The sequence below is a fragment of the Clupea harengus genome, chromosome 19, assembly GCF_900700415.2.
Source record: "Clupea harengus chromosome 19, Ch_v2.0.2, whole genome shotgun sequence".
Taxonomy (NCBI): Eukaryota; Metazoa; Chordata; class Actinopteri; order Clupeiformes; family Clupeidae; genus Clupea; species Clupea harengus.
The window spans coordinates 18,326,854-18,351,853 of NC_045170.1; the positions used below are offsets into that span (position 1 = coordinate 18,326,854).

At 41.9% G+C, this 25,000-nt stretch overlaps 4 protein-coding genes across 6 annotated transcripts in view; 3 read left to right on the forward strand and 1 right to left on the reverse strand.

The window, feature by feature from the left end:
- fam131ba (family with sequence similarity 131 member Ba) overlaps positions 1-2,653 on the reverse strand; it is a 31,912-nt gene extending 29,259 nt beyond the window's left edge. For 2 of the 3 annotated variants that reach the window (XM_031586289.2, XM_031586287.2), the window contains exon 1: positions 2,569-2,653. The gene's annotated coding sequence lies outside the window, so the exon portion shown is untranslated. The remainder of the gene's footprint in view (positions 1-2,568) is intronic. The other variant, XM_031586288.2, reaches the window with a different exon arrangement.
- A 2,283-nt stretch (positions 2,654-4,936) lies between these two features.
- On the forward strand, positions 4,937-11,659 carry ing4 (inhibitor of growth family, member 4). Its single transcript, XM_012829559.3, has 8 exons — positions 4,937-5,046; positions 5,524-5,595; positions 5,714-5,880; positions 6,241-6,355; positions 6,598-6,712; positions 7,069-7,216; positions 9,658-9,719; positions 9,867-11,659. The coding sequence occupies exons 1-8, from the start codon at positions 5,010-5,012 to the stop codon at positions 9,904-9,906; spliced, it is 756 nt and encodes a 251-aa protein (XP_012685013.1). The 5' UTR covers positions 4,937-5,009; the 3' UTR covers positions 9,907-11,659.
- A 2,039-nt stretch (positions 11,660-13,698) lies between these two features.
- LOC105902036 (glyceraldehyde-3-phosphate dehydrogenase-like) lies at positions 13,699-19,752 on the forward strand. Its single transcript, XM_012829558.3, has 12 exons — positions 13,699-13,759; positions 14,147-14,186; positions 16,899-16,998; positions 17,199-17,305; positions 17,544-17,634; positions 17,782-17,897; positions 18,004-18,085; positions 18,217-18,368; positions 18,738-18,816; positions 18,910-18,993; positions 19,322-19,419; positions 19,521-19,752. Exons 2-12 carry the CDS (start codon positions 14,164-14,166, stop codon positions 19,588-19,590), a joined length of 1,002 nt encoding a protein of 333 aa, XP_012685012.1. The 5' UTR covers positions 13,699-13,759; positions 14,147-14,163; the 3' UTR covers positions 19,591-19,752.
- A 109-nt stretch (positions 19,753-19,861) lies between these two features.
- iffo1a (intermediate filament family orphan 1a) overlaps positions 19,862-25,000 on the forward strand; it is a 9,728-nt gene continuing 4,589 nt past the window's right edge. Inside the window, exons 1-3 of the mRNA XM_031586344.2 lie at positions 19,862-21,898; positions 23,892-23,952; positions 24,310-24,405. Of these exons, the coding sequence (XP_031442204.1) occupies positions 20,901-21,898; positions 23,892-23,952; positions 24,310-24,405 (1,155 nt within the window). The 5' untranslated portion in view covers positions 19,862-20,900. The remainder of the gene's footprint in view (positions 21,899-23,891; positions 23,953-24,309; positions 24,406-25,000) is intronic.

Sequence of the window (25,000 nt, forward strand, 5' to 3'; positions counted from 1 at the left end):
GTGCTCCAGCCCTTGAACAGAGGCTCTACAGGGGCAATCTATCCAGCTTGCAGCTTGTTCTCAAAAAATGCTGAAGAATGGAGACAATAACCTCAAGTTAATTTCACAAATGGTTGAACACCATTACTCATTACCCATAAGCCATGTAGCTTCAATGAAGCACAAGTGACAAACACACTCAGCCTCGTAAGTCACTTCATGTAAAAACGCTCACTAAATAAACTAAATATAACTCGTCGGGAGATAGGAGTAATGTAGCTAAGCAACCACGCATCTCAGAACAATGAGGCAAGCAGTCAGAGCAGCCCGAGCATTCTGCGCTGGCACACAAGGCGAGAACAGCAGGGGTGTAGCCCAGGCTGGAACTAATAGCTCTGCCGGAACGTGCAGTTAGATGCAGTGGCCTTGTGGAAGTCAACAGCGATCTAATTTAGATGGAGTGCGCTGTGTGCGCCTAAATCAGTCCAGGTTTGTTGCCATTGGCTACAATCAATAGTGTGACTGAAGTGAGGTCATTTAGCTTGCTTTTTATTACTTTGTTTTAGCGTTTACACCACAGAGACTCCTGGGGCGGATGAAACACATCGTTTACTAGACGGTCTTTTGATGTTTGTTAGGGTTAAAGTATCCCCCCTGATGATAGGGTTTAACTTCCTCAACAGTTCAGTCAGTTAATGGTAACAGACTCTCACACATATGCTATGGTAGAGAAACTGGGTTCAAACTGAGGCTTAATCAATCGGCTTAATACAAAAAAGGAGGAAATCTGGTCACACTGTTTGTGAGGTTGCACTCTGTCAACCCTAGGCATGCATGTGAACTACAAGATCATATGTCATCACATATCATATAGGTTTGCAATATATGTATTCTATGCTATCTACAAGATCAGCAGTGGGTGGTTTTTTTGGCAATTACTGACTGAGCGTAAAAACGTCAGTGGCTAGAGACTGGAGCAAGATAAACCGAGAATAAATTCTGCTCCCTCCTGTCAGAGGCCTGCCAAGAAGATTAGATAGGAAAGAATGTAGCAAGGCAGTGCAGATGCAAAAATACAGTGTTGGATCATGCACAATGTGACCATGGAGAGACAGGAGATCTTCAAGGAAAGGTCAGCTTTCAATTCATGATGCCTTTAAGGCCTGGACCTGAAAGATTTTGTAATACATCCCACTGGTGATGACATTTCACAGATTTCTAGTCCTTTGTCATGCTTCAGTCATCATAGCACACCCACTGAACAGTGAGAGATTTGAATGAATCATTAATCTTACAGAACCTCCTTTGAACAGACATAACTGTAACAAAACACAATTGGCCATCACACATACGATCGGCAATTTGTCTTTCACATATCTACCACATTGTACATTATAATTATATGTATACATTGTATAATTGTTACTGAATAGCCAACAGCACCCAACACTTATTATAAAATAAATAATATATGGCATTTTAATATTAAACAAGTTTAATATTTATGATTTGGAATCTGGGTTGTCACGACTACATAATAGTAGGGAGGGGTCATCTCTGGATAAAAACTTTATTATTTAAAGGTGAAGGACAGTAGATAGATAGAAGATGTTGTGACAAAACAATATTTCTACTATAAAGATACAGGGGAAGGATGGGATTTTCCAATATTTCTGAGTATTCAATGCCTCTAGGTCCAGGACAAACCAAAGAACCCTTCTGCAACAACGGAACAGAACACTTCCACCCTTCACCTGCAACATAAATACACATTCCAGCCTCATCAAGGCTGTGTTACGATACCAAAGCTCTGGTGATGCTACAGTATGTCCAGAGGCGCTGTCTAAAATTACCGCGGAGGAAGATAAGGGGGCACCCAGGCCTTCAGCTTGCATTAAGTGGGACAGTCAGGCTGGCCAGCAGTCAGAGGCCATGCTGAAAGACACGGAGACACGCAGGCAGCACAAAAGACAACGTGTCCAAATCCAACAGACACACCCCTTGGTGGAGCAGAACGCTTCCTCAAGTAGCCTCAAAATGTCTGGGCAACCCTTTTGCCTTCAGGCCAAGCCCGTCTACTTCTGTGGCTTCAGATCCTCTGATTTGATCTTATGTAGCACTGATATCACTGACGCAGCTGTCAGCAGATACCAAGCTGTGCAGTGTTCCAACCTTATTCCCTGCTGCCTTAAAAGACATTCTAGTGACAGTAGCATTACTGGGGCATTACTCTACGGTTTAAGCTCCGCTACGAGCACGGCTGCTTCCCATATCTGAGTCTGAAGGCTCAAGTTCTGTGTGTGACTGTTGGTTCTCAAAGCAGGTTATACAGCCACAGTCTTCCGTATGTGACAAATAACTCAATGACAAGGGTTAGGTTTGGATAATTCCCATCTGCAGCAGCTAAGAATATGGCTCCTTGACTTCGGCCTCATTATGGAACAAGGTGTGCAGGCTAGCCTTGACTCAGGGACAGCTTTCAGTGTGTACACATAGCACCAATATTTCAGTAGTAGGCTAACTTTATAAACCACTTACAAAAAAAGAATTAGAGCAACAAAGTAGAAATTTTAATTGAATTTGGCTCACCTTTGTGTTACACTATCATGTTACTGGTTTTCGAGCCAAATTGAATAGGCTAAACCATGGGCGTCGTCAGGCCTGAACATCCAGTGCTACAGCCCCGAATGTTTTATGAATAGGGAGGGAAAGTGAAAACGTACGCCCCTAGTGGTTGCGTTACTATCGGAGAGCAGTTTATGATGTCACTGTTTTGCGAGTGTCACCGATCTGACCAAAACGCCGATTTGTATTGCTTGGCTGACTGAATAAGTAATTACATAAAATGCATACAGCATAGTGATCACCATTACAGGTCAGGGTATGTGATGCAATGCTGCTACTCACAAGGGAGAGCTGGCAGGTGGCGTTAGAGCCAAAACGAAGGACCAAGCATATGCCAGGTCAGCAGGGCAAGTGACTTTAGTTGTAGTCCGTTTATGAAACACTTTGCTTGAAATGTTCAGTTAGTTGGTGTCAGTAGGTTTTCACTTTCCCTCCTATGGAGTTAGATTTGTTTCATAATTCACAAACAAACGAAACGCAATTCAAACAAACGAAACGCGATTCAAACGAACAAAACGCGATCCACAAATGTATTTTGTGATTCACAAATAAATGACCCCATGACATTTGTTTGCAACCTGACGAACACGAGTTACAAATCCCTGCATTCGTCTGTGTGGATTTTTGGAACTTTCCTAACGCGTTTAGATTCACAAATGCATTTTTTCTAAAAGATATTCTCTGCAGCCTATCAGATCTCTTCCAATTTTAGCCAATCACATTATAGTGTCTATGTGGACTACAAACCACCCGTCATAGTTATGGACATTGTCCGAGATCACGAGCAATGGCATCTGTTAGCTGCCTACTAAATGTTAGTGAAATATAGCTTGTTAATCTTATTAAACCGATTATCATACATGGTTGAATATTCTTGAGAATGGCAGGATCCATGTTTAGTCATTTTAAGTGTTTCCTAGGCTAACGTTTAGCAAGCTAGGCCTTGCTAACATGGATAGAGCTACGCTTGCTGCATATGTTTGCTCTCTAGCCACATCTTACATGGTTAAATTGTGTGGCATGTCAAAATAATAAAATTGTGTGGCAGTAGCTTGGTAGTTAAGCATCGGTAGCTAGAAATTGGTAATTTCTTGCCCAATGTAAATTATAGCAGACATCTGAATGCTGGGATGGTCCATTCATTCGAATTTAGGCTAATATTCCGTAGAATTCTGAAGCACCTTATGTGTGTCTGTGCACTGTGTATTTATTACCTTCTCATAGCCTGTCTCACCCTAGTATTGGCGGCATTGGGTATGGTAGGGGCCATAATTACAGCCCTAACTATGCTCTCTGCTGCTCGTCTCTCTGGCATTGGGGAAATATTCCTAGCTAGGGCTTGCACAAGAACGTGTGCTGATGCCTCCACTTGACTTGACAGCCCCTGCTTTGGGAAAAAAAATCGTTTTATTGATCTGTTCACTAAAGTCCCATGTAAGATGTTACCTGGCTAGAGAGCAAACTAATTCAGCAAGCGTAGCTCTATCCATGTTAGCAAGGCCAGTGTTATGTTAGACATTGACTAGCAAGCTTGCTAAACGTTAGCCAAGGGAACACTTAAAATGACTAAACATGGATCCTGCCATTCTCAAGAATATTCAACCACGTATGATAATCGGTTTAATAAGATTAACAAGCTATATTTCACTAACATTGGGCGAGCAGCTACCAGATGCCATTGCTCGTGATCTCGGACAATGTCCATAACTATGACGGGTGGTTTGTAGTCCACATAGACACTATAATGTGATTGGCTAAAATTGGAAGAGATCTGATAGGCTGCAGAGAATATCTTTTAGAAAAAATGCATTTGTGAATCTAAATGCGTTAGGAAAGTTCCAAAAATCCACACAGACGAATGCAGGGATTTGTAACTCGTGTTCGTCAGGTTGCAAACAAATGTCATGGGGTCATTTATTTGTGAATCACAAAATACATTTGTGAATCGTGTTTCGTTTGTTTGTGACTCGCGGTTCGTTCGTTTGAATCGCGTTTCGTTAGTTTGTGACTCGCGTTACGTTTGTTTGAATCGCGTTTCGTTTGTTTGTGAATTATGAAACAAATCTAACTCCATACCCTCCCCTGTCATTGTAGTTCCTTACCACCTTGTTGGAAAGAACAATTCAAACTGTGCCTGAAAATAAAATATGCTCACCAAAATAACGTTTATCTGAAAGCACATGTCATGGAAATCATTCTACCAACTTGTCGATGTGGACAGATATTTTTCTAAAAACGTCACTATGGAGAACCCCATTCATTTCACCCAGCGGTAGGAACGCTACCACCAGGGAGCGACTCGAATGCTTTCCCTTCCTAAAATCGTTGGTATCGTTACTCACCATCGCCCTCTAGCTACATTTCCGGGCATACCGGAATAGTCTTTTTTGTTTGGGCTCGTCAAGATGGCGGCGGGAATGTATCTTGAGCATTATCTGGACAGTAAGTATATTGTTGTTGTAGATAATAAATGAAAATAAATGTTTCTGGAGTTTTAAATGCCGTTTACATGATATACAGTACAAAGAGGACAAAATAGCAAGAGGTTTCTCCTAGGATCAACATATCGAATTGCCAATCAAAAGATCAACAAAACCAGCAAAACAGTAATCTTAGCTAAGGTTAGCTAGCTAATATTAGCTGGCTAATGTAACAGATGTTTAATCTAACGTTGTTTAGCATATGCAGTGTTTTTACAATCTAATAATAAGCTCTGTGTCCTCATCATACTGTAGTACCGCAACTGTCCTATATTTTCTACAGCAGCGCAACTTGTAAGGATTAGAGAAGGTAGAAAAGTTAGCTAGCTAGTTAGCATTTCCCAGCTAATGTTAGTGTTACTAGTCTGTTTCGTTAGCTAAGAAGTGAGTATACTGTCTAGGCAACCTATGCCAACAATTGTTTTTATCATCTTCAAAGGCATAGAGAATCTACCGTTTGAGTTGCAAAGGAATTTCCAGCTTATGCGAGATCTGGACCAGCGGACTGAAGGTAAGTAGCTTGTTGTAGTTTTACTTTAGTTGGGGCTCTGTATACTTATAATATTCTGTCTGTTATGTAATGTAATGTCAGTCAGTTTAACGGTTCATTGATCTTCATTCTCCTCCAGACCTGAAAGGGCAGATTGACTCGTTGGCGCGGGAGTACACGACTAATGCTCGCACACTGTCCCCGGAACAGAAGCTGTCTCTGCTGCGTCAGATTCAGCAGTCCTATGGAAAATGCAAAGAGTTTGGAGATGATAAGGTCCAGCTGGCAATGCAGACCTATGAGATGGTGAGTGAGTTGATTGAATTTGAAATTGAATTTGAGATCTGTATCAGCTTATTGAATAGCTACTTGTCTGGGTTAGAAGATTTGTACCATCCGCATCTGTTATTGACAACTGTATTTTCTGAGAAGACGTTTGTTGTGTTTGTGACGTGTTGTTCATTGCTTTCTAATCAAAACTATGTTAACCAGGTTGACAATAAACCATTTAATTGGTTCATCTTACAATACAAGTCAAGATATCTATCCAGTATACATGGCTTAGCAAACCATCTAAACTATGTCAAATATTGCTATTGTTCCAGTATGAACTTGATGAGTGTGCAGTTAGACTGTAATAAACTGAACACAGTGTTTGGGTCACAGGTGGACAAGCACATTCGGCGCCTGGACACAGACCTGGCGCGCTTCGAGGCTGACCTGAAGGAGAAACAGATTGAAAGCACAGACTATGACTCTACCTCAAGCAAGGGAAACAAGAGTAAGTTAGTGTGTGTGCGCGTAACTGCATCTTATAGAGAGACAATGAGAATTAACATTATGTGTCAGCTGCAACTCGATCAAGGTAGCCTGGAGGCTCAATTTACCTTTGTTTCTGAGGCCAGCTTGGCCTATTAGATTGAATGTGTGTGAGCTTGGCTTGTTTGATTGGTTGTGTGTGTATGTGTGTGCATGTGTGTGCGCACACTGTTTTAGTCACCAAGTCATTCTTTTTCACCTCAGGCGAACTCCGTGGCCCAAAAGAGAAGAAAGTGGCACGCACCAGGTCAAAGGTCAAGAACTCTGATGATGACTCCAGCCCCAAGAGTGCACAGAAGAAAGTCAAACTCATGCAGACGTAAGCACACTCAAGCCAAGCTTTGAGCATGTTGATTTTTTTTTACAGTTAGATACAAAAAAGATTTTGCAAGCATGTCTTAGTTGGCAAAATTCCAAAGTTTAAAAGGAATAATTGGTGACATTTCAGTCAGTGTTCCTCATCAGACATTCATTCGGAAAAGTTAACCTTATTAAACCTTGACATTTTGAAAAGGTGGGGGATTCTGCTACTCTCTGTTGGGCTTTCTAAGCATTTTGTCTGATGAGCCTGCCTACATTTCTGTGAGTCATGCGAAAGGGTATTATGGTTACTCATTTTATTTCATTTGGATATCTGCAGTGGTCATCATCTCTTCTTTTGTTTTTTAAACTCAGGACGGAGTTCGCCACCGTACCCGCTGTGACCTTTGGAAATGTGCACCCATCGGATGTGCTGGACATGCCAGTGGATCCTAATGAGCCTACTTACTGCCTCTGCCACCAGGTGTCCTATGGGGAGATGATCGGCTGCGACAACACCGATGTGAGTTCCATGCTTCGTGTCTCACCCTAGTTCTGTCTCTAGAGGCTTATAGGTTCACAGTGTCAGGCCATCATGTAATGCTATGCCAAGTTTTCTGTGGATTTACAGTCATACTCCCAAAAAAAGCAGTCAGTATGTTCTTACATTCATGTTACATACTGCCCATGACAGTGTAGTGTCATCCTTACACTCACTGTTTTGATAGTTGGTGGAAAATGTGTTACTTTTGGAATTGCTATATCTTTTGTAGTTTCGGCTTCTTTATTAATAGCCTTTTTCTGCAGTAGCAGCTTATTTTGGAATAGTGGGAGTCTGTTGTATCAGAAGCTTTTCAGTGTCTACTATAGCACAGTGTTCTCCAGGCTTTCTTATCTTCTCAAGCCCAGCTTTAATTTAGCACTCATTGAGAGACTTTTAGTCAATATTTAAAAAGTAAGATTTATTATTAAAGATGCCATGCATATAGTAGGGATGTGATTTTTCCGGATTTTCCGATGTGAAGATGTGATCCACACGAATCTGTTCAAAAAATGATTGGGTGTGTGGGCTTGGGCATACATAAGTTAATTTGAGCGGTTTGTCACTATGTAACTGACCGTCAGTAATAGAAGATGGCAGTATCAGACAGATACAACAGAGTGTTGTAATGAACGGAGACAAGACCAATCAGAGAGGGTTTACAGGTAAAAAATACTCGTGTCGTATTGGCTGACAGGTCTCTGTCAGTTCTTCAATTAATCTGGTTAGTACACACAGTCAGTCAGGGTCAGTAAGCACAGATAGCCTCCCGTGCTGAGCCAGGAAAGCAAGGTCTATAAATGTCCATACGTGTTCCAAGTTACATGATATGAGCAAAGCATACAGGTAACGTACTTTGCATTCCACTGCAAGGCTCGCCAGCTGAACCGTTAGCAATGATACTGTAAATTCCTGACAATCGACCGCGGTTTGCACATTGATTTTGAACAAATTCTGCCCGCCCTGCAGTCAATACTCGGGTGCGACCTATACATTAACATATACACACAGTAACTCTGCTAGGTAAAGCATGGATGGGTCTCTCTCTCTCTCTCCAACTTTCACAAACAAATCCCATTAATCTATCAGGTAAAAACAACATAGGATGGATAACACATTTTCATTTACACTACCATAACCTACCATAATTATAAAGCAACGGGTGTCATGTATTCCAACCAACTGTATTAAACGGGATGCTACGGAGCGCGAACCTCTGCAAGAGGTGTAAAACATGCAAGGTATCTCTAGCTTAGGAAACCATCTTAACTGTTGGTAGTTAGCTAGCGTGTGTAATATTAAATCATTTTTAATATGCAGTGAATATGAACTTTTGTTAATATAAAGTTGCACATACACCCTGAGGGTTTCTACCTGTCATAGATTTTTAACTATCCTAGCAATCTTTAGCTTAGGGAACCATCTTAACAGTTGGTGGCTGCTAGCATGTGTTAACATGCGTTAGAACTTGTGTTAATATGAAGCTGCGCAAGTACCCTGAGGGTTTCTACCTTTTCCTATCATGATTTTATAAGTTAAATTGAGGAGACTGTAACATCAGCTAGACAACCATAACAACCAGGAAACACGGTTTGCTGCAAAGCCTGGAGCAAAGTTTAATTTCGCAAAATCAGCACACCAATTGAAGGCAGTCTTGGGTTCAAAGTGATCACAACCACTTGCGGATGATGCTAAATGGCTTCACATGGACATTGAATAATCCTGAGAGAAATAATGGGATATCAATGGGGCAAGGGCTTACTTTGATATCAACGGGGCAAGGGCTTACTCTGATATCAATGTAGTGAATGAAGGGGGGGGAAGTCCCGCTGAAACGTTTAGCGTCCATTCCTACACAACACTAAATAAACGCTCAACAGATGGTTTAAACTGTGAGTGGGAGTAAGGTGTTTGTGTGTGTGGGGGGGAGGTGGTGTAGTATTCTTGCTTGAAATGCTCATCCCCTCTTCATACAACTTTTAAATGGGTAGTGGCGCTGGTACCACAACTACATGACATTTGGTTTTATGGGACATGATCATACACAGGTGCGTTCAATACACAGGGTGGATTTATAAAATTACAATGCTGTAATGTGGTTTATTACGGTGCGGTTAAATATGGTAGCTTAGTTGTGCCTCCCTGTGGATAGCACCCATAAACACTACAGAGTGGACTGAGCCACTCTGTAGAGTTTTAATGGAAGCTGGATTTCTACTTCCTTTTGGGCCTCTTGCTGACCATTTTATATTTTCTTGTTTTTTTGCCCTTTGCCAATCACATCCCTAATATAGCCATGGTGTAACTTAAATCCTTATATTTGGGTTAGGTTACAGTAAGCTTGTGTGCAAGATCTAATACAGTGTTAGAGAATGGTGCTTGTATCTGAAGTTGATTGTGTGTCTGTTTCCTTGTCCTGCCAGTGTTCCATTGAGTGGTTCCACTTCGCTTGTGTGGGACTCACCACTAAACCTCGCGGAAAATGGTATGTGCCCCAGTTCTGATCTTGTCTTTTGCTCTTTCGTGTACTTCCACTGCAGTTTGGGAAAAGAACACCATTGTTGTATGTCTTGGACAGCATAATTAATCTCTTCTCACCCTGCCATTACCCCCCTTCTCTGTCCATTTGCAGGTACTGCCCACGGTGTTCACAGGAGAGGAAGAAAAAATGAGTGCCCTGAAGTGAAAAAAGATGGAGAGAGAAAGAGAAAAAACAAACTCAGAAGGAAATGGGCAAATGGAGGAAGAGGGGACCCGTTCCCTCTGCATACACTAACATAGAGCTGCTCTCTGCATTGTTTGGTGTTTGTCTCCATGGCCTCTGCTCTCTCCTCCCTCCACTTGGAAGGGCAAGCAGAGGTGTAGTTACGGTTGTAGCTTAATTTATGTTTCCAGTGTCAGCCATGTCTTTGTTTTGATTTTTTACGGGGATATTTTTTTACGTACTTGCTGTTATAGATTTTTTGTTGTTGTTTTTGAGAGTTTGATTTTGTATGCTTCAGTTAAAGTGGAGTTAAAGAGTTAGGTGGTGCTAGTGATGTCATATCCTCCCCCATGGACCACGTCAAACGGTTTTAAGGGACCTTCATAGTCTCAATCTGGATATTTGTAATCTCGACACTACTGGACTGTCTGGACTGCTCTGTGATGTGGTCTTTTCCTGGAAATAGTCTACATATTTCGAACCATGCCACAGCAACTAGTAAGTGAATTGATGACAACCTGTCACACAGACTTCACACTGTCTACTGTGACAGGAATGAACCAGTTTACAGAAGGGCCTTGAAAGATCAGGTCTTAAAAATTCCTGGTTTTAAGCATTGCATGCCATTTTTTTCATTTCAGCTCGACTGAAGAGTGCTGGATTTCCACATATGCACTAACACGACAAGCATTAAGCCTATAGTATTTATGAAGTATATGTTTCCAATAGAGGTATTTCCAAAATGTTTGCAAGGAAAATAAATTGAAAGTGAGTGTTCTAAGAAAGTACTTGCCAGAGTGCAAATATGTATCTATCTGCATTACGTAATTGTCAGATGTTTTTATTGTGTGCTTATTTTTTTAGCCATTTTGATGTCACAAAGAAAGGTCAGTAGCAAACATCCTCAGTATTGATGGAATTCCTAACCGGAGGGTAGACATCCCATCTTATGGAGCTCAGTTCCATGATCCATACTGGAATGCGAATGATCATTATCGTTACCAAGTCAAGCCTCTATTCTCAAAATGCTCACCTACGCCCATTCATACACTGTACCTTCAGAGTAAATGAGGAGTAATGAGGAGTTCCCTTTTACAAAACTGGTGCTTTGAGAGAGAATGACATTGAACTAGCAGATCTTGCATGGAAGTGCTTAACATCATTTTCGGTTGTTTAAACAAATGTTTATAGAGAACTGTACTAATGTCATATATTGTTTTGCTTTTTTGTATGTCTTCCATTGCAGTTGAATGAATGATGAAAATGAATAACCAAACCTGTGTTGAATTTGTTCTGTTTAGGGTGTTCTTCAAAGACTTTCCACAGACTAGCTTTGGCTAGGATAGGAATGAATATGTCTGCTGATGTCCGATGACTACTCAGTCCGCAGTCCTCTTCTTACTCTCTCTAGACTGGTCTACAGTTTAATTCAGTCCTTAATTGAGCAGAGATGGGTTCAGCAGATGAACGCATCCAATGGGACTAATTATGACTAGGTGATTTAGCCCATATATTTAAAAAAAAAAAAAAAAAACACTGGTAAGATTTAGCATACACTGGAGATTTCCAAATGAATTTGCTTTGAGGATGTAATATGTTTTGTTGGTTTTAAGGATTCATTTGAATCAGTATCCGAACACTTCAGTAATTGTTGCAATATGTCTGCTCATCCTCTGTGAACCAGATAACAACCCCTTTCCCCAATAAATCCCTAATAGTTAGGAAAGCACTCTTGATTTACAATTACAGATACATTGTTTTTGTCTGTCAACATTTACTTGCCTATTGGGTTGTATATGTTTGAAATGTGTTTATATAGGGCCATGCATGTACTCTACCTATATCAATGAATTGGTCATATGGTTGTCAAACGTCACACCGTTTGGCATAATAGGACCCTTTGAGGGGAATGTACAGTGTACCCCTGGACCCTGGTGCAGTATATACCTAGGCCTGAACTGGGACTGAGAAGTTTATCTGCATTATTTTTAGGCTGACCTTCACATCACCCCTATGTGAGGACCTTATAGCATAGCATTTAGCTTGGCAGGAGTATGCCAAGGGAAGGGAGGGATCATATGGATCTTTGTTCCCATGTTCCAAAGCAACATGTAGGGTAGGCCAATTACAGCTGGTACACTTTGCATTGAAACACAAAAAAAATGTATTTGAAAATGTGATTTTCTTTATATATCTTTTACTTAAAAAAAATAGATGATCAATGATGTATGTAATTCCACAATTAGCTCATGAACACAAGGAGTACTTTTGTTACAACTACCCATGTCAGCACCATGGGACAGTTAAAACACCGGTAATGCTGGAAAGCTGCCAAACCAATTCATTACAAAAGTTACCATTCAACAAAAAACATTTAATTTCAGTTGTAATTTTCACCCCATCTGATATTTTTATATCCTTAATTTTATAATAGTTATTGACAGACAGCTCAAATATTCAAATTGGTTTTCATTTGTCTTCACAAATATTATCTGCATATGACTTTTGTAGTATGATTGATTTGTAATCTCAGGCCTATTTGAGACATATTACACCATGAAAGCCACCAAGTCTTGACATGTGTAATTTTTTAGAGCATAGAATAAAGATCACAGTCATATAAGATTAGTTTAACCATGATATGAGAAGGAGGTGGTGACAAGCTTAACCATGCTAAATGACTTGGGCCGATATCTTCAGCTTCAACCCTTGGGTCGGGACCCAAATTTGGAGTTTCTGAAAGGGTCGCGAGACGAATTCTAAATGTTAACCTGGTTTTCACCAGCCAAGCTCCCTCTGTCCATTAGGGAATCCCTGCCCCCAGTTCTGACATTAAACTACATAAGCCGGCACTGGTTCTGCATGTAGGCCTATCTAACAATAACATTTTCGAACATTCAGTCAAGCAAATTTGCATTATCAGATATTTCAAATGTATTAACATGTAAAACGTCACTGTGCTGCGGGGTGATCTACTCTGACTTGACCGGAGAATATCTGGAGTAGACTTGTGTAGGCAAAATAAAAATGGATATATTTCTTAAAGTCAAATATAGATTTGCATATTGCGTGAAGAATGGTGCGCACAAGCCGTTGTGTGTGCTTTGCAACGAAATACTAGCTAATGAAAGCCTGAAGCCACGTATGAGCCAAAACCTCGAGGCATCCCAAAAGACATTTGAAAGTGCCATCACTGTTCAGGAGCAGGCACTGCGTGCATCTGGTCTCCTACCGGCTAGCTAAAAGCAAAAAAGTCCATTTCTCATTAAGAAGTTGAGCATGTAAGTAAGGATTTTCTCATTAAGAAAATGAACATAAGTCCTGTGATAAATTGAACATGTAAGTCCACCTCTGACTAAAAAGGTGAACATGTAAGTCCGTGGATTCTCCTTATTAAGAAGTTGAAAATGTAAGTTCATAATTTCCTATTAAAAAGTTGAAAATGGTCCCGGTCCCAGGTGTTCCCAATAACTGCCGACACACCTGCTGGGCATCTGTAACACAAACACAGAGACAGACAAACAGCCCGCCCAGCAACCAAAAGAAGAACCCACTGAATACTATAGAGTCTGTTATTTAATCTCAGTAAACAATTACTTTCTATACACAAGTTGCACCACATCATTTAGTTGACTTGTATTGTAAAACACGGGAGTTGAAACGTTAAATCAAGATATTTGGAGCGGCGCGTGTTATCTGCGTCAAGTTTCTTCGACCTTGACATTCTGAGGGGGCGGGTCGTTTGTTATAGTATAAATTGAACCCCTCGTGTGCTCATCGTTGCTCACTGCGCTCATCAGGACAGAGATCCCTCACCGACGGTAAAGTTATTTTCAGTATTACTTAAGCTTATTACTAAATCAGAAGATCTGTACTCTGCCTGAACTTTACATAGTTTGGATGAAACCTGCTAAGTGTGTTTTGAATGCATTCAAAATGATGCTATAACATTAGAACTGTGTAAAATGTCCATGCAGTTGGTTGATAGTTTTTTAGAATTCTTTTTTTTTTTTTTCATATTTCAATAACAGACATTATTTTGCAGTAATAATGTTACATTTACTTTTATGAACAGTTTTTCTTTTTCTTTTTTTCATTAAATATTCTACACATTAGCTTCATAATCTGCAGATCAAACCTTGTAGCCAAACCTTTCATTCAGTGGATGCAACTAATTAAGTCTGTCTGGGGCTTTTTGTGTGTTTTAGAAGACAGAATCAGCAAAATGGTGAAATTTGGAGTCAATGGGTAAGTGGCACTACATTCAAATTGCTCTTATAATATTTAGTAAAAACCTGTATCCATTTGTAAGTTGACTTTGTAGAGGAAGTGCAAGGGGCTCAGAGGTCCCAAAAGGACAGAGCAGAGGCAGGGGCGGAGATCCCATTTCATTGTAGGGGGGGACAATACATGGTCAAATTTCAGAGTGTAATTCCGGGGGGGGGACATGAAAAAATTGCTTTCACGAGAGCTAGCATAAACTGCTAAATACCGAATTCTCTTATCACATTTACAAACAGAAATTCGAAGTAATTTTAGAATTATCTAAACAGCATTAAATGTACTAACACGAAATATCTATTCACAGACAAATAATGTCCAAAGTTCAAGAGAACTTGATGCTCAAAATAAGTTATAAAACAGCTCAACAGGGAATCGAACTAGCAACCTTTTGATTACAATACAACCTCTCTACCTCCTACGCCACTGTCACTCCATATTACAATACCAGCATAGTTCATGGACCAGAGAAAAAGATGACATTCATTTAACTTCAGATAATTTAACAAATCTGGAGAGGCAGACCTACGTTTATTAACTAGCATGAACCTGACAGGACAGGACAGTGTCCTAGACTGTCTAGCTAGCTATCTTAACTGTGTCAATTACCGGCATGTGTGTGTTATCGGCAAACGTTCACGTTGTCATGCCAATCCATTAATAAGCTTATGTATACTTGTGCATATCGATTGGAACTTCGTAAATGGAGTTTTGAAAAAACTTCTTCTTTACATGTTCTTACTGCGTTCGAGAATGAGGTAAATCTCTTTACATATCGTGTATCATAGCGGCAGCGACAGGGGACAGAGGAGGAAACAGTCTGACAATCTGACCGTGTAGGCTACTGGGCTGATTAACTGAAACACGGAGCTGCCGGTAGCCCTGCCGGTTGGAAACAGCATGTGAACCAAACCACTTTGAGGAATAGGGGGAACATGATTTTTCAACACTTAAAAAACACATTTTTTTACGTCTATAATTAGCACCGCTTGTGTCGTCGTATTTTTATTTAAATTTTTTTTTTTTTTTTTTTTAAGTTTTCAATGATTGTTGGGGGGGACAACTTTATGGTAGGGGGGGACACGTCCCCCCCGTCCCCCCCGGGATCTCCGCCTATGAGCAGAGGGGATATTAAATAAGACTAGTGCCAATGCCTGATTGTGTAGAAATTAAGGGTTGAGTGGCTACGTGTGTAACACCAAACCACCTCACTCTTGTCTCTTCCATTCTATGCTTAGAATAGTTACGAGGTCATATAACACACAGCCACTCTCTCTGTTACGTCTCCTTCATATCTATCTATCTCTCTCTCTCTCTCTCTCTCTCTCTCTCTCTGTCCTTCTCTCTGTTTTGTTTTTCACTCTACCTTGTCTCTCAACTCCATCTCTCCCTTCTTCAGCTGTCACATTCCTGTACGCCTTCCAACTAATTTTAGAGCAGCAACCTTTCCAAGCAGTGCTCTGGGATCAAGAGGTGTCTGCTTGGGCCTTTGTAAGCCTGATAGTGAGAGTATCACGAGATGATCCCCCTACTTGCATTAACTCTTGACAACTCAGATAAAAGACCACACAGGCAAAGTCCATGCTGTCCTGGACCAGTCTCATTCATTTTCTGCTTTCATTGACAGAGTAGAGCTGAAATGGTCAAGTGTAAGTTATGTGTCTAACCACACATCCATATTTTACTCCTACTGCAGAATACCTGACCAGGATTCTTTTGCCTGTTCTGTCAGTGACATGATTTTCTGGCCCGCAGGCTAGCCTGCTGTACATTTCAGCCTGCCAGTAAATGCATTAACCATATGGGCTCTTCTGGCTGGCATCAGAATAACATTTGCTCTCTGTAATGACTTTATTTATGCTGACTACTTCAGCTGTCTGTCTTCGTATTCTTCTGCAGCTGCTTTGAAATGTACCCGCCGTTTGGAAGGGACAGTAGAGCTTTTTATAATCCAAATGAAAGTGGCACTGCATGTTTCCCCTGCCAACTATTCATTGCAGTCCCAACACTGAACAGCTTTGCCAAAACAAATGAGTCAGCTTAGTGTCTGCAGTGGTGTTCAGAGGTGACATACAATTGATACTCTGAGACGGCTTGACCACATTGATTTGAACATTTGGACTGGCACCTCTAGTTTTGATACTACTCTTCAAAGAGGCGGACTGGAACATGCCAGCCTGAGGCGAGTTTGCAGGAAACTGCTGCAACTGTTTGATCAACTGCTACATGGTTCATACACCACAGTTGTCTCGTATCCGGTTGGCTCCTGGTGACATCTTCAGCCTGGACTTCTGGTCTCAGCTCACTTGTCTGTGTCGTCTCTGTTGACCCTGGCTGAATAGGCCGCCTTATTAGGCAGAGGGCAAAGACTGGTGTGTAGATGTGGCCTTTTGTTATCGGCTGAGATGAGCTGACCATGTAAGGCTTAGCTCCATATGTGTGTGATTGTGTGTGTGTTTCTGTGCGTATGTGTTCATGTGCATGTGTTGGCTGATGCTGCCCCCTGCTGGAAAAATGTGAAAGAGCAGAAGTCCCTCCACAGATAATATGGAAGAATAAAACAAACTTATTTGTTATGTGCATTACGTGTGTGTGCATGCACCTGTCTATGAATGTGTGTGTGTGTGTGTGTGTTAGCAGGACTGCACAATGAAACACCTTTCATCTTTGTCCTTTCAGATTTGGCCGCATCGGTCGCCTGGTGACCCGCGTTGCTATTCTCACTGGCAAGGCACAGATTGTGGCCATCAATGACCCTTTCATCGATGTCGAGTACATGGTACTGTCTTCCCTTCCTCTTGTTAATACCAGGAAACAAATTTTGTTTTAAAAACAAAATGTTAAATTATGGACAAGCAACATTTGTATTTTGCTGATCGAAAGACAAGACGCTTACTTTACCCATTTTGATGACATCATGTTTATAGTATTTTCAGTCATCTTACAGATACCATTAACATCTCATCTCCTGTCTGACAGGCCTACATGTTCAAGTATGACTCCACCCACGGCCGTTTCCATGGTGATGTGAAGGTCGAGGGAGGCAAGCTCGTCATCAACGGAAACGCCATCACTGTCTACTCCGAGTAAGGGCCCGCGCCCAAACAGACCCTTACACTCAGCCATTCAACTTTGCTCTCAGTCCCATACTGTGTTAGGTGTTCTATCCTATGGTCTTAATCTATATAATGGCCAAATGGAATGTCTAAAAAAATAATGCAGTAAATGACTACTGAACAGCATTTGGTTGTACAAATCAATACAGATTTAATTTGATTCCCGGGTGCATTTCACAGCGCTATAACACGCATGTTCCATTTGCAGGAGGGACCCAACCGCCATTAAGTGGGGGGATGCCGGTGCTGATTACGTTGTGGAGTCCACTGGTGTGTTCACCACTATCGAGAAGGCCGGGGTAGGTTCCCTCCCCCCACCACCACCACCATGTTTGTGTGCATTCAGCTCAAAGACTCCCTCACTTGACCTTTAGGGACATTTTGTGTTTGTGTGCTCTGTTCAACAACTTTGTCATTAAGATGGTCTCTGCTCTCTCTACTGTCAGGCCCACTTGAAGGGTGGTGCCAAGAGGGTCATCATCTCCGCCCCCAGTGCAGACGCCCCCATGTTTGTCATGGGTGTCAATCACGAAAAGTACGACAATTCCATGACTGTCGTTAGGTAGGTCGGACCATATTGAGCAGTGTGGCTAAATCTTGGTATATATCCGGAGTCTGACTTGTATATGTCTTATGACTGTCTTGACAACATTTTGTTATTTTTCCAGCAACGCCTCCTGCACAACCAACTGCCTGGCACCTGTTGCTAAGGTCCTTAATGACAACTTTGTTATTATTGAGGGACTCATGGTATGTAGACCCTTTTGTGTTCAGACAGGCTTTTGACTAAAAGCATAACATGTTCTGTATGACTGATCTATCACTCATTGTCTAATGCAATGGTTGTAACGGATGCTATGCTTGTCTTCTGCGTTGGGCAGAGCACAGTGCACGCTGTCACCGCCACCCAGAAGACTGTGGACTCTCCCTCAGGCAAGCTGTGGAGAGATGGCCGTGGTGCCAGCCAAAACATCATCCCCGCCTCCACCGGTGCTGCCAAGGCTGTGGGCAAGGTCATTCCCGAGCTTAATGGGTACGTGCACAATCCTGAGCACCCTCTCAGAGCTTGGCACTAGCAACGTCAAGGCCAGAGTTCAAGTCATTCTGACCCCCGGTGCTCAGTGAAAATGTATGCCTTGCTTTGAAATAAGTTATCTGAACTAAATGTAAATGTAAAATCAAGCATTTCTCAGAGCTACAGACTAGAAGAGTAGTTTTGTTGTTGGGAACAAAACCCTTGAGACGCATATTACTCCGATCTTTATGGGGTTTTAGAGATCACATATCATCCCGGGCACATGCTATATTCTTAAGATTTAGCAAATGGACGTTGTGTTGTGTGGGCATTGGTATAGTGTGGAGAAATGTAATGAAATTACAACACATTTTTTTTGTATCTCAGAAAGCTTACTGGCATGGCCTTCCGTGTCCCCACCCCTAATGTGTCTGTTGTTGACCTGACAGTTCGCCTGGAGAAGCCTGTGAGTGCAGCTCCCATTACTCTCTCCATTTTATTTATTCATTCCATCCCATGCCCATTAACTCACAGCCACTGTCTTTATCCTTGATCCCAGGCCAAGTATGATGACATCAAGAAGGTTATGCAGGCAGCCGCTGAGGGGCCAATGAAGGGAATTCTGGGATACACAGAGGACCAGGTAATATTTCGCTTCTTACAGACTGATGCGTTTACATCCACTTTGTGTAATTAAATGCCTAGTTACTAAATGAACGTAAACGCTATAATTAGGATCAACTGAAAGGTATCATGACTTGCTAACCTGCTTGCTAACCCCCTACTCCTTCTGGATACAGTTAGATAGTTATTTCCCTTGGTGACCAAGTTTCTTTTGTCTCAACATCTCCATTAGTTATGTCGAACATAATTGAGCACACGCTCAAGCACAAACCCTTGAACACTTTAATTGTTCAATATAGAATCTACTTGAGTTTCCTTATTCAGCAGTATATATTCTGTCTCCTCAGGTGGTGTCCTCAGACTTCAACGGCGACCCACACTCCTCCTACTTTGACGCTGGTGCAGGTATTGCCATTTCTGACCACTTCGTCAAGGTGGTTTCATGGTACGCCCCCTTACATCACACACATTGCACAATATACCCTTGTAACACATGATGGCAAATAATAACTATGTTGTATTATTTTGTCTGATTTCTTTGACTAGGTACGACAATGAGTGGGGTTACAGCAACCGCGTTGTCGACCTGATGGCCCACATGCAGACCAAGGAATGAAGTTTCCTTGCATGATGCATTAACACAATCTCATACCTGCTCACGTGATACTTTTCCTGTAACCCATTTCCACCTCCCGTGACCTGTCTCCTTATTCCCTACTCCCTTGTTGGTGAAGAATCACTTTTTTTTTTTAATAAAACTATCCACTCCACAAGTAAAGATGTTCATTTTTTCTGTCTTGTTTTGGTTTTGTAGACACATTGGTCTCCAGTGTCACAGAATGGTGCCTATTATTTGCCTTGCGAACAATTTGAGTCCTCTGTTTATGTCTTATTGTGCTTCCAGTATAGGATCTGATGTTTTAGAGGATAAGGATATTAACTATTCATTACAAGTCCCTTAAAACCATAAGATATCCCGTACAGTTTTGTCTGTCTCCCAGCATACATTTAATTTGCATTCTGCAGCATATGGCTTTTGTTCCCGATATTCTATGGTCATTATGTTGGCCATGAATATTACCAACTCAAGTTGGGATAAAATACTTTTTATCCTATTTCTTTTCTCCCTACCCTTCTTATTATTATTTTTCTTCTTCTGTTGTTATTGTTGTAATTCTCTATCGTAAGAAGACAAAATCAAAAACATGATTTTGTTAACACGTCACCCCGGTGATAATTGCTTATGTATCGCCTGAATAATTGGCTGTTACTGTCTTAGAAGGTGTCATCATGATTATTTTACCACTTGGCGCATCTCTTTCACGGCCACACTGACGTCAACCTTGTACCAAGACTACCGTATTCTTCTGAACATTTGCGACAGCATTGCAAATAACTGCTGTTTTTCTTCGTTTTACCAAGTACTGAAATAGTTTTGCACTAAAGCTATACGAATATAAGATAAATACGTAAGAATAAATGTTAATGTTCGACTATTGCCTCAGCAATAGATGCACAGGTCCACCAATAGCACTGCACTAAATTACGTGCGCGTGTAATACTGGTAAACTACATCTGAGCGCCGCAGTCGGCAGTCTCGTGTTTATTTGTTGCTGTGAGGAATTGTGGCGACACCGCTACTGTCCAAGACCCATCCACTGTCGGGCACTGGATAGCCAGGTACTTTGCATTTTAATACAGTTCTTTAATTCAATTCTTTGACACGCATCTTCTGTCGTAGCATTAATACGTGGTCTTTCTGTCTGCTGAGGAGGACTCTGCCTTAAGTGTTGACACGGCTCTAACGGGTGTCATTGGATATATTACAGAGGTGCATTACTTTACGAAGCTAACCAAGTAACGTTAGCTACCCTTTCCTTTCAGTTAACGATTTAAGGTGTTATATATATTGATAAATCGGTGTTCATGCCGGATTTCGAGCATTTCAGATTTTCTCACAGAAGAATGAATCCTTTACTCGGGGAGAGCGTGTATTCGCTACAGCATCAGCAGCAGAATCAGTTATCAGGTCTATCAGAGTCATCGACTACGGGCTTCATGCCCGACTCATTTTACGGTGCCCATGACTCGAACCTTTTCTTGGGCGAGTACCCTGGGGTGGCACCGGACAGTTTTTCCGGTGTGCCGCCCACAGGGCTTGCATACTTGCACCATAACAACAGCCTTCATCGCGCGCCACCACCTGCACCTGCCGCCATGGCACTGCGTAATGACCTGGGGTCCAACATAAGCGTCCTGAAGACCCTCAATTTGCGTTTCCGCTGCTTCTTGGCAAAGGTTCATGAGCTTGAGCGTCGAAATAAGGCTCTGGAGAAACAGCTCCAGCAAGCGCTGGACTCTCACAACGAGACTGGGGGAATGGGGAGAAGGCCACTGACTCGAGATGTCGGTGTTCAAACGGGGTTTGTTGGGCCCATACCGCCTAGGCCAGATTTCATCCCTCTCCAAAATGCAACCAACGCAGCCTATTTGACCGGGAGCCTGTTGTCCCCCTCTCTGAACACAGCAGCCACTTTTGAGCCAGATCTGAAACCAACCATGGGGATTTTATATCCCTCCATCACAGACTCCAACTTCAACTTCAACTCCAACATAACCATCAGTCCAGCTACTCCAACTGATCCACTCAAGACCACATCCAACATAAACGAGAGATTTGTGAGTATCGGAACTACCACATGCAACAACCCTCCACCCAGGTTCCTACCTGGAAATATTTGGTCCTACAACCATGCACGGAGGTACCCAGGTACCGGCAAAGAGACTCGGACAGTGGGGCCTGGGGTGTCATGGATGCAGCCAGATGGAGTAGGCGTGCAGATTGACACCATCACACCAGAGATTCGTGCACTGTACAACGTGTTGGCCAAAGTCAAGCGAGAGAGAGACGAATATAAACGCAGGTAAAGTTCTGCCTTCTCTGAATCCCTGAAAACCTGTTTTAAGGCTTAAAAAAACTTTTTCAAAGAAGCAGGTGAAGTTAGTTTGATTTAGACCCATATGTTGTCATCAACTTTGGATAAACAAGATCAGAAACTAACAAATTAGCACAGATTAGAGATTACAGTTACACAACAGGATCATTGATTTCATGGTCAGGCAGGCTAGTTTGTGCTTCATCTTGGCTGGTTTTCCTGGTGTCTCTTTACAGAAGGTATCCACAGTGGGTGAAATGTATCCATGCAGTGGCTGTAGTAGTATGTTTACAACAGACTCTGTGTGAAGATGGTCCATGTGCTCAGATATAGACAAAGGTTTGTCACAGTTTTAGGAGTTATGTTGACAAATTGACAAAAACCTGTGAAGTGTCTTTCCCTTTTGCTCTTAACTCTATTGTTAAGATTTCAGCTCAGACATTGGTGTTGCAACACTTCATACACATCAGTGGCGTGTACAGGCCAAGCTGTGAGCAAGTGAGCATGTTTTGTTAAAAACAAGTGTAGCTGCACCGTCCTAAATGCCTAAATCGATCCCATTTTAAGAGATGAATTAGCTCAAAGTGAGAGAACTGACGAGAGAGGACCTTTTCCTGTACCCCCCTCCCTTGTGCATTTGGCCTCACATGCTCTCTTCTCCCCCTCCCTCCATTTCTCTCTCTCTCCCTCTCCCCATCTCTCCCTCCCTCTTCCCTCTCTCCCTGGCCCCTGCCTCCAACCCCCTCCCCTCTGTGTTCTGCATCTGCAATGCAGCACTGCTCTGCTGAGAGTTCCTCTCCCTCCCTCCCCACCTCCCCCTCCTTCTCTCGTAGTTCTCCTCCATCCTGCTCACACGCACATACTCTCTCTGCAGTACTAGTCATCTCTTTGATTAATGTCTTTGCCCTGATGAGTTACAGCAGGGATGTGCTGCATTTGTTATTAAAATATTTCCTTGGGAAAGGGTGTTTGTTCTTCTGTTTGATAGTTTGTTTACTCCCCTAAAGGTGAAAAAGGTCAAATTAGACGTTTAAAGCACTTGTTTTTCTGCGGTTGGAGAAGCTTTGGTGTGCGTGAGAGATCTGTATGCTATACTGCAGCTATCTGTATTAGCTAATCTGCTCATTGTGTAGTCCGTTAATGTCGTATGTCTCAGTACAGGTTTGGGGCAACTCTTACATAACATTTTTTCCCATCACTGCATCCCTGCAGTGAGTGTGTGTCGTATGTGTGTGTCATGTGTGGGTGTGTCATGTGCGTGTGCGTGTGCATGTGCATAAGGTTGTGTCTGTTTGTGTGTTTGTGTGTTGGTTGGGGTAGGTAGGTGCTAGAGCACACATACATTCCACAGCACTGCATGGCACAGGGAAACAGCACTTTAACACGCATGCAACTTCAATGACTTCAGTGTATTTAAGCAAGTTCGTGGTTGTCATGGAAACTGCATCCAGTCTGACATAGATGAACAATGACAGCAGGAGTTCAGGCTTACAGTGTAACATGATGGTAATAGAACCTCACAAACAATGCATTGGTCACAATCAGCGACTGTGATATTGGTCTGTTAAGCTAGTAAATGCTGTGCCTTACATCTTGACATACCCCAGTCCGGACGTCCTTGTCAGACCCACTTACTACTCCCAGTGGGACAAGCCCATCTAATGGTGCACACTCCAACTGAGCATCAATAAGAAATGCCACTGCAGGAACCTATAGGGGCTAATTATGGACGGTTAAAGGATGATTTAAAAACACTTCTACCCTGAATGCTGAGCAGGCCATATAAAAGAGACACAGGCCCAGACAGAAAACCAATTAAAGCTTTACTTTGTTTTGCTTTAATTATGACATATTCATATAATACAATTATATATACCATATAATAGTATTCCAGTTGATAGTTCCTTGGAATGTGTTTATTTGTATATTGATTATCCCAGTGATAAGGAAAACTGAAAGATATGATGCACATTGTTTGCAGGTGGGAGGAGGAGTACACAGTGAGAGTGGACCTCCAGGAAAAGCTTGGAGAGCTGGAGGAGGTAGGTCTGCTCTGGCCAAAGGGTAATCTTGGTGCCTTCAGGATGTAGCACATTTCACTTACTAGATTGTATTTCAGAGTGTTGCATTGCTTTATTATTTACAACCAGTCATACTTTTTGAAAATATCTACACAAATGACACCGGATCTCTGTTAAGTGCCTCTCTTTTCTGGATGACTCTGTGCTCTTGTGTCTTATCTGATTTTGCTAGAGATAAAATAGTCGTGGGTGCAATTCTACAGCTCTAAAACACAGAAGATTTACTGTGTGTCAACACTGTTAGTGGTGTGCTACAATGTAGAAAAATGATATTCACTACATGATCTGTTTTGTGTCTCTCTGCCTCTGTGTCTGTAGGACCTCCAAGAGAGTGAAGTGTGTCAGGATGAGATGGCCCTGAGAGTGAAACAGTTGACGGCTGAGCTGGTGCTCTTCAAAGGCCTGATGAGTAATGTGAGTTTTGTGTCACAATTAGTAGTGTTTCCCAAACATGAGTTGAGCACAGTGATTACAATGTGGCTAAAGTAATCCAAAGGGACTAAAACAACAACAGGTCAGTGCCTGCCAGGTGGGTCAGAGAGGAGGCTTTGAGTACCAGGAGGCAAAATTAGCTTCACAGTAGGGTTAGTCTTCAGTACAAATAGGCTGGCTGAGGCTGGCTGCTTATCTCTTTTGGGTGGCAACCAAGGCCTCCGTGACCTTAATATGCAGTAGGATGGGGCACATGTGAATGCAGCTTAATGAAAGATGACAGCTCAAAATATATTTACGGCAACTATTGTATGATTCAGTGGCTTACGTGAAAATAGGAAGTTGAACTACACATTCCTTATTCCTAATATTCCATGGTGTATCTGTTGTCTGATTCATTATTCCTTATATTCTATGGTGTATCTGATTCCTTATTCCTTATATTCTAAGGTGTATCTGATTCCTTATTCCTTATATTCTAAGGTGTATCTTATTCCTTATTCCTTATATTCTATGGTGTATCTGTTGTCTTATTCCTTATTCCTCATATTTCTCATGTCTTATTTTTTATTTCCTA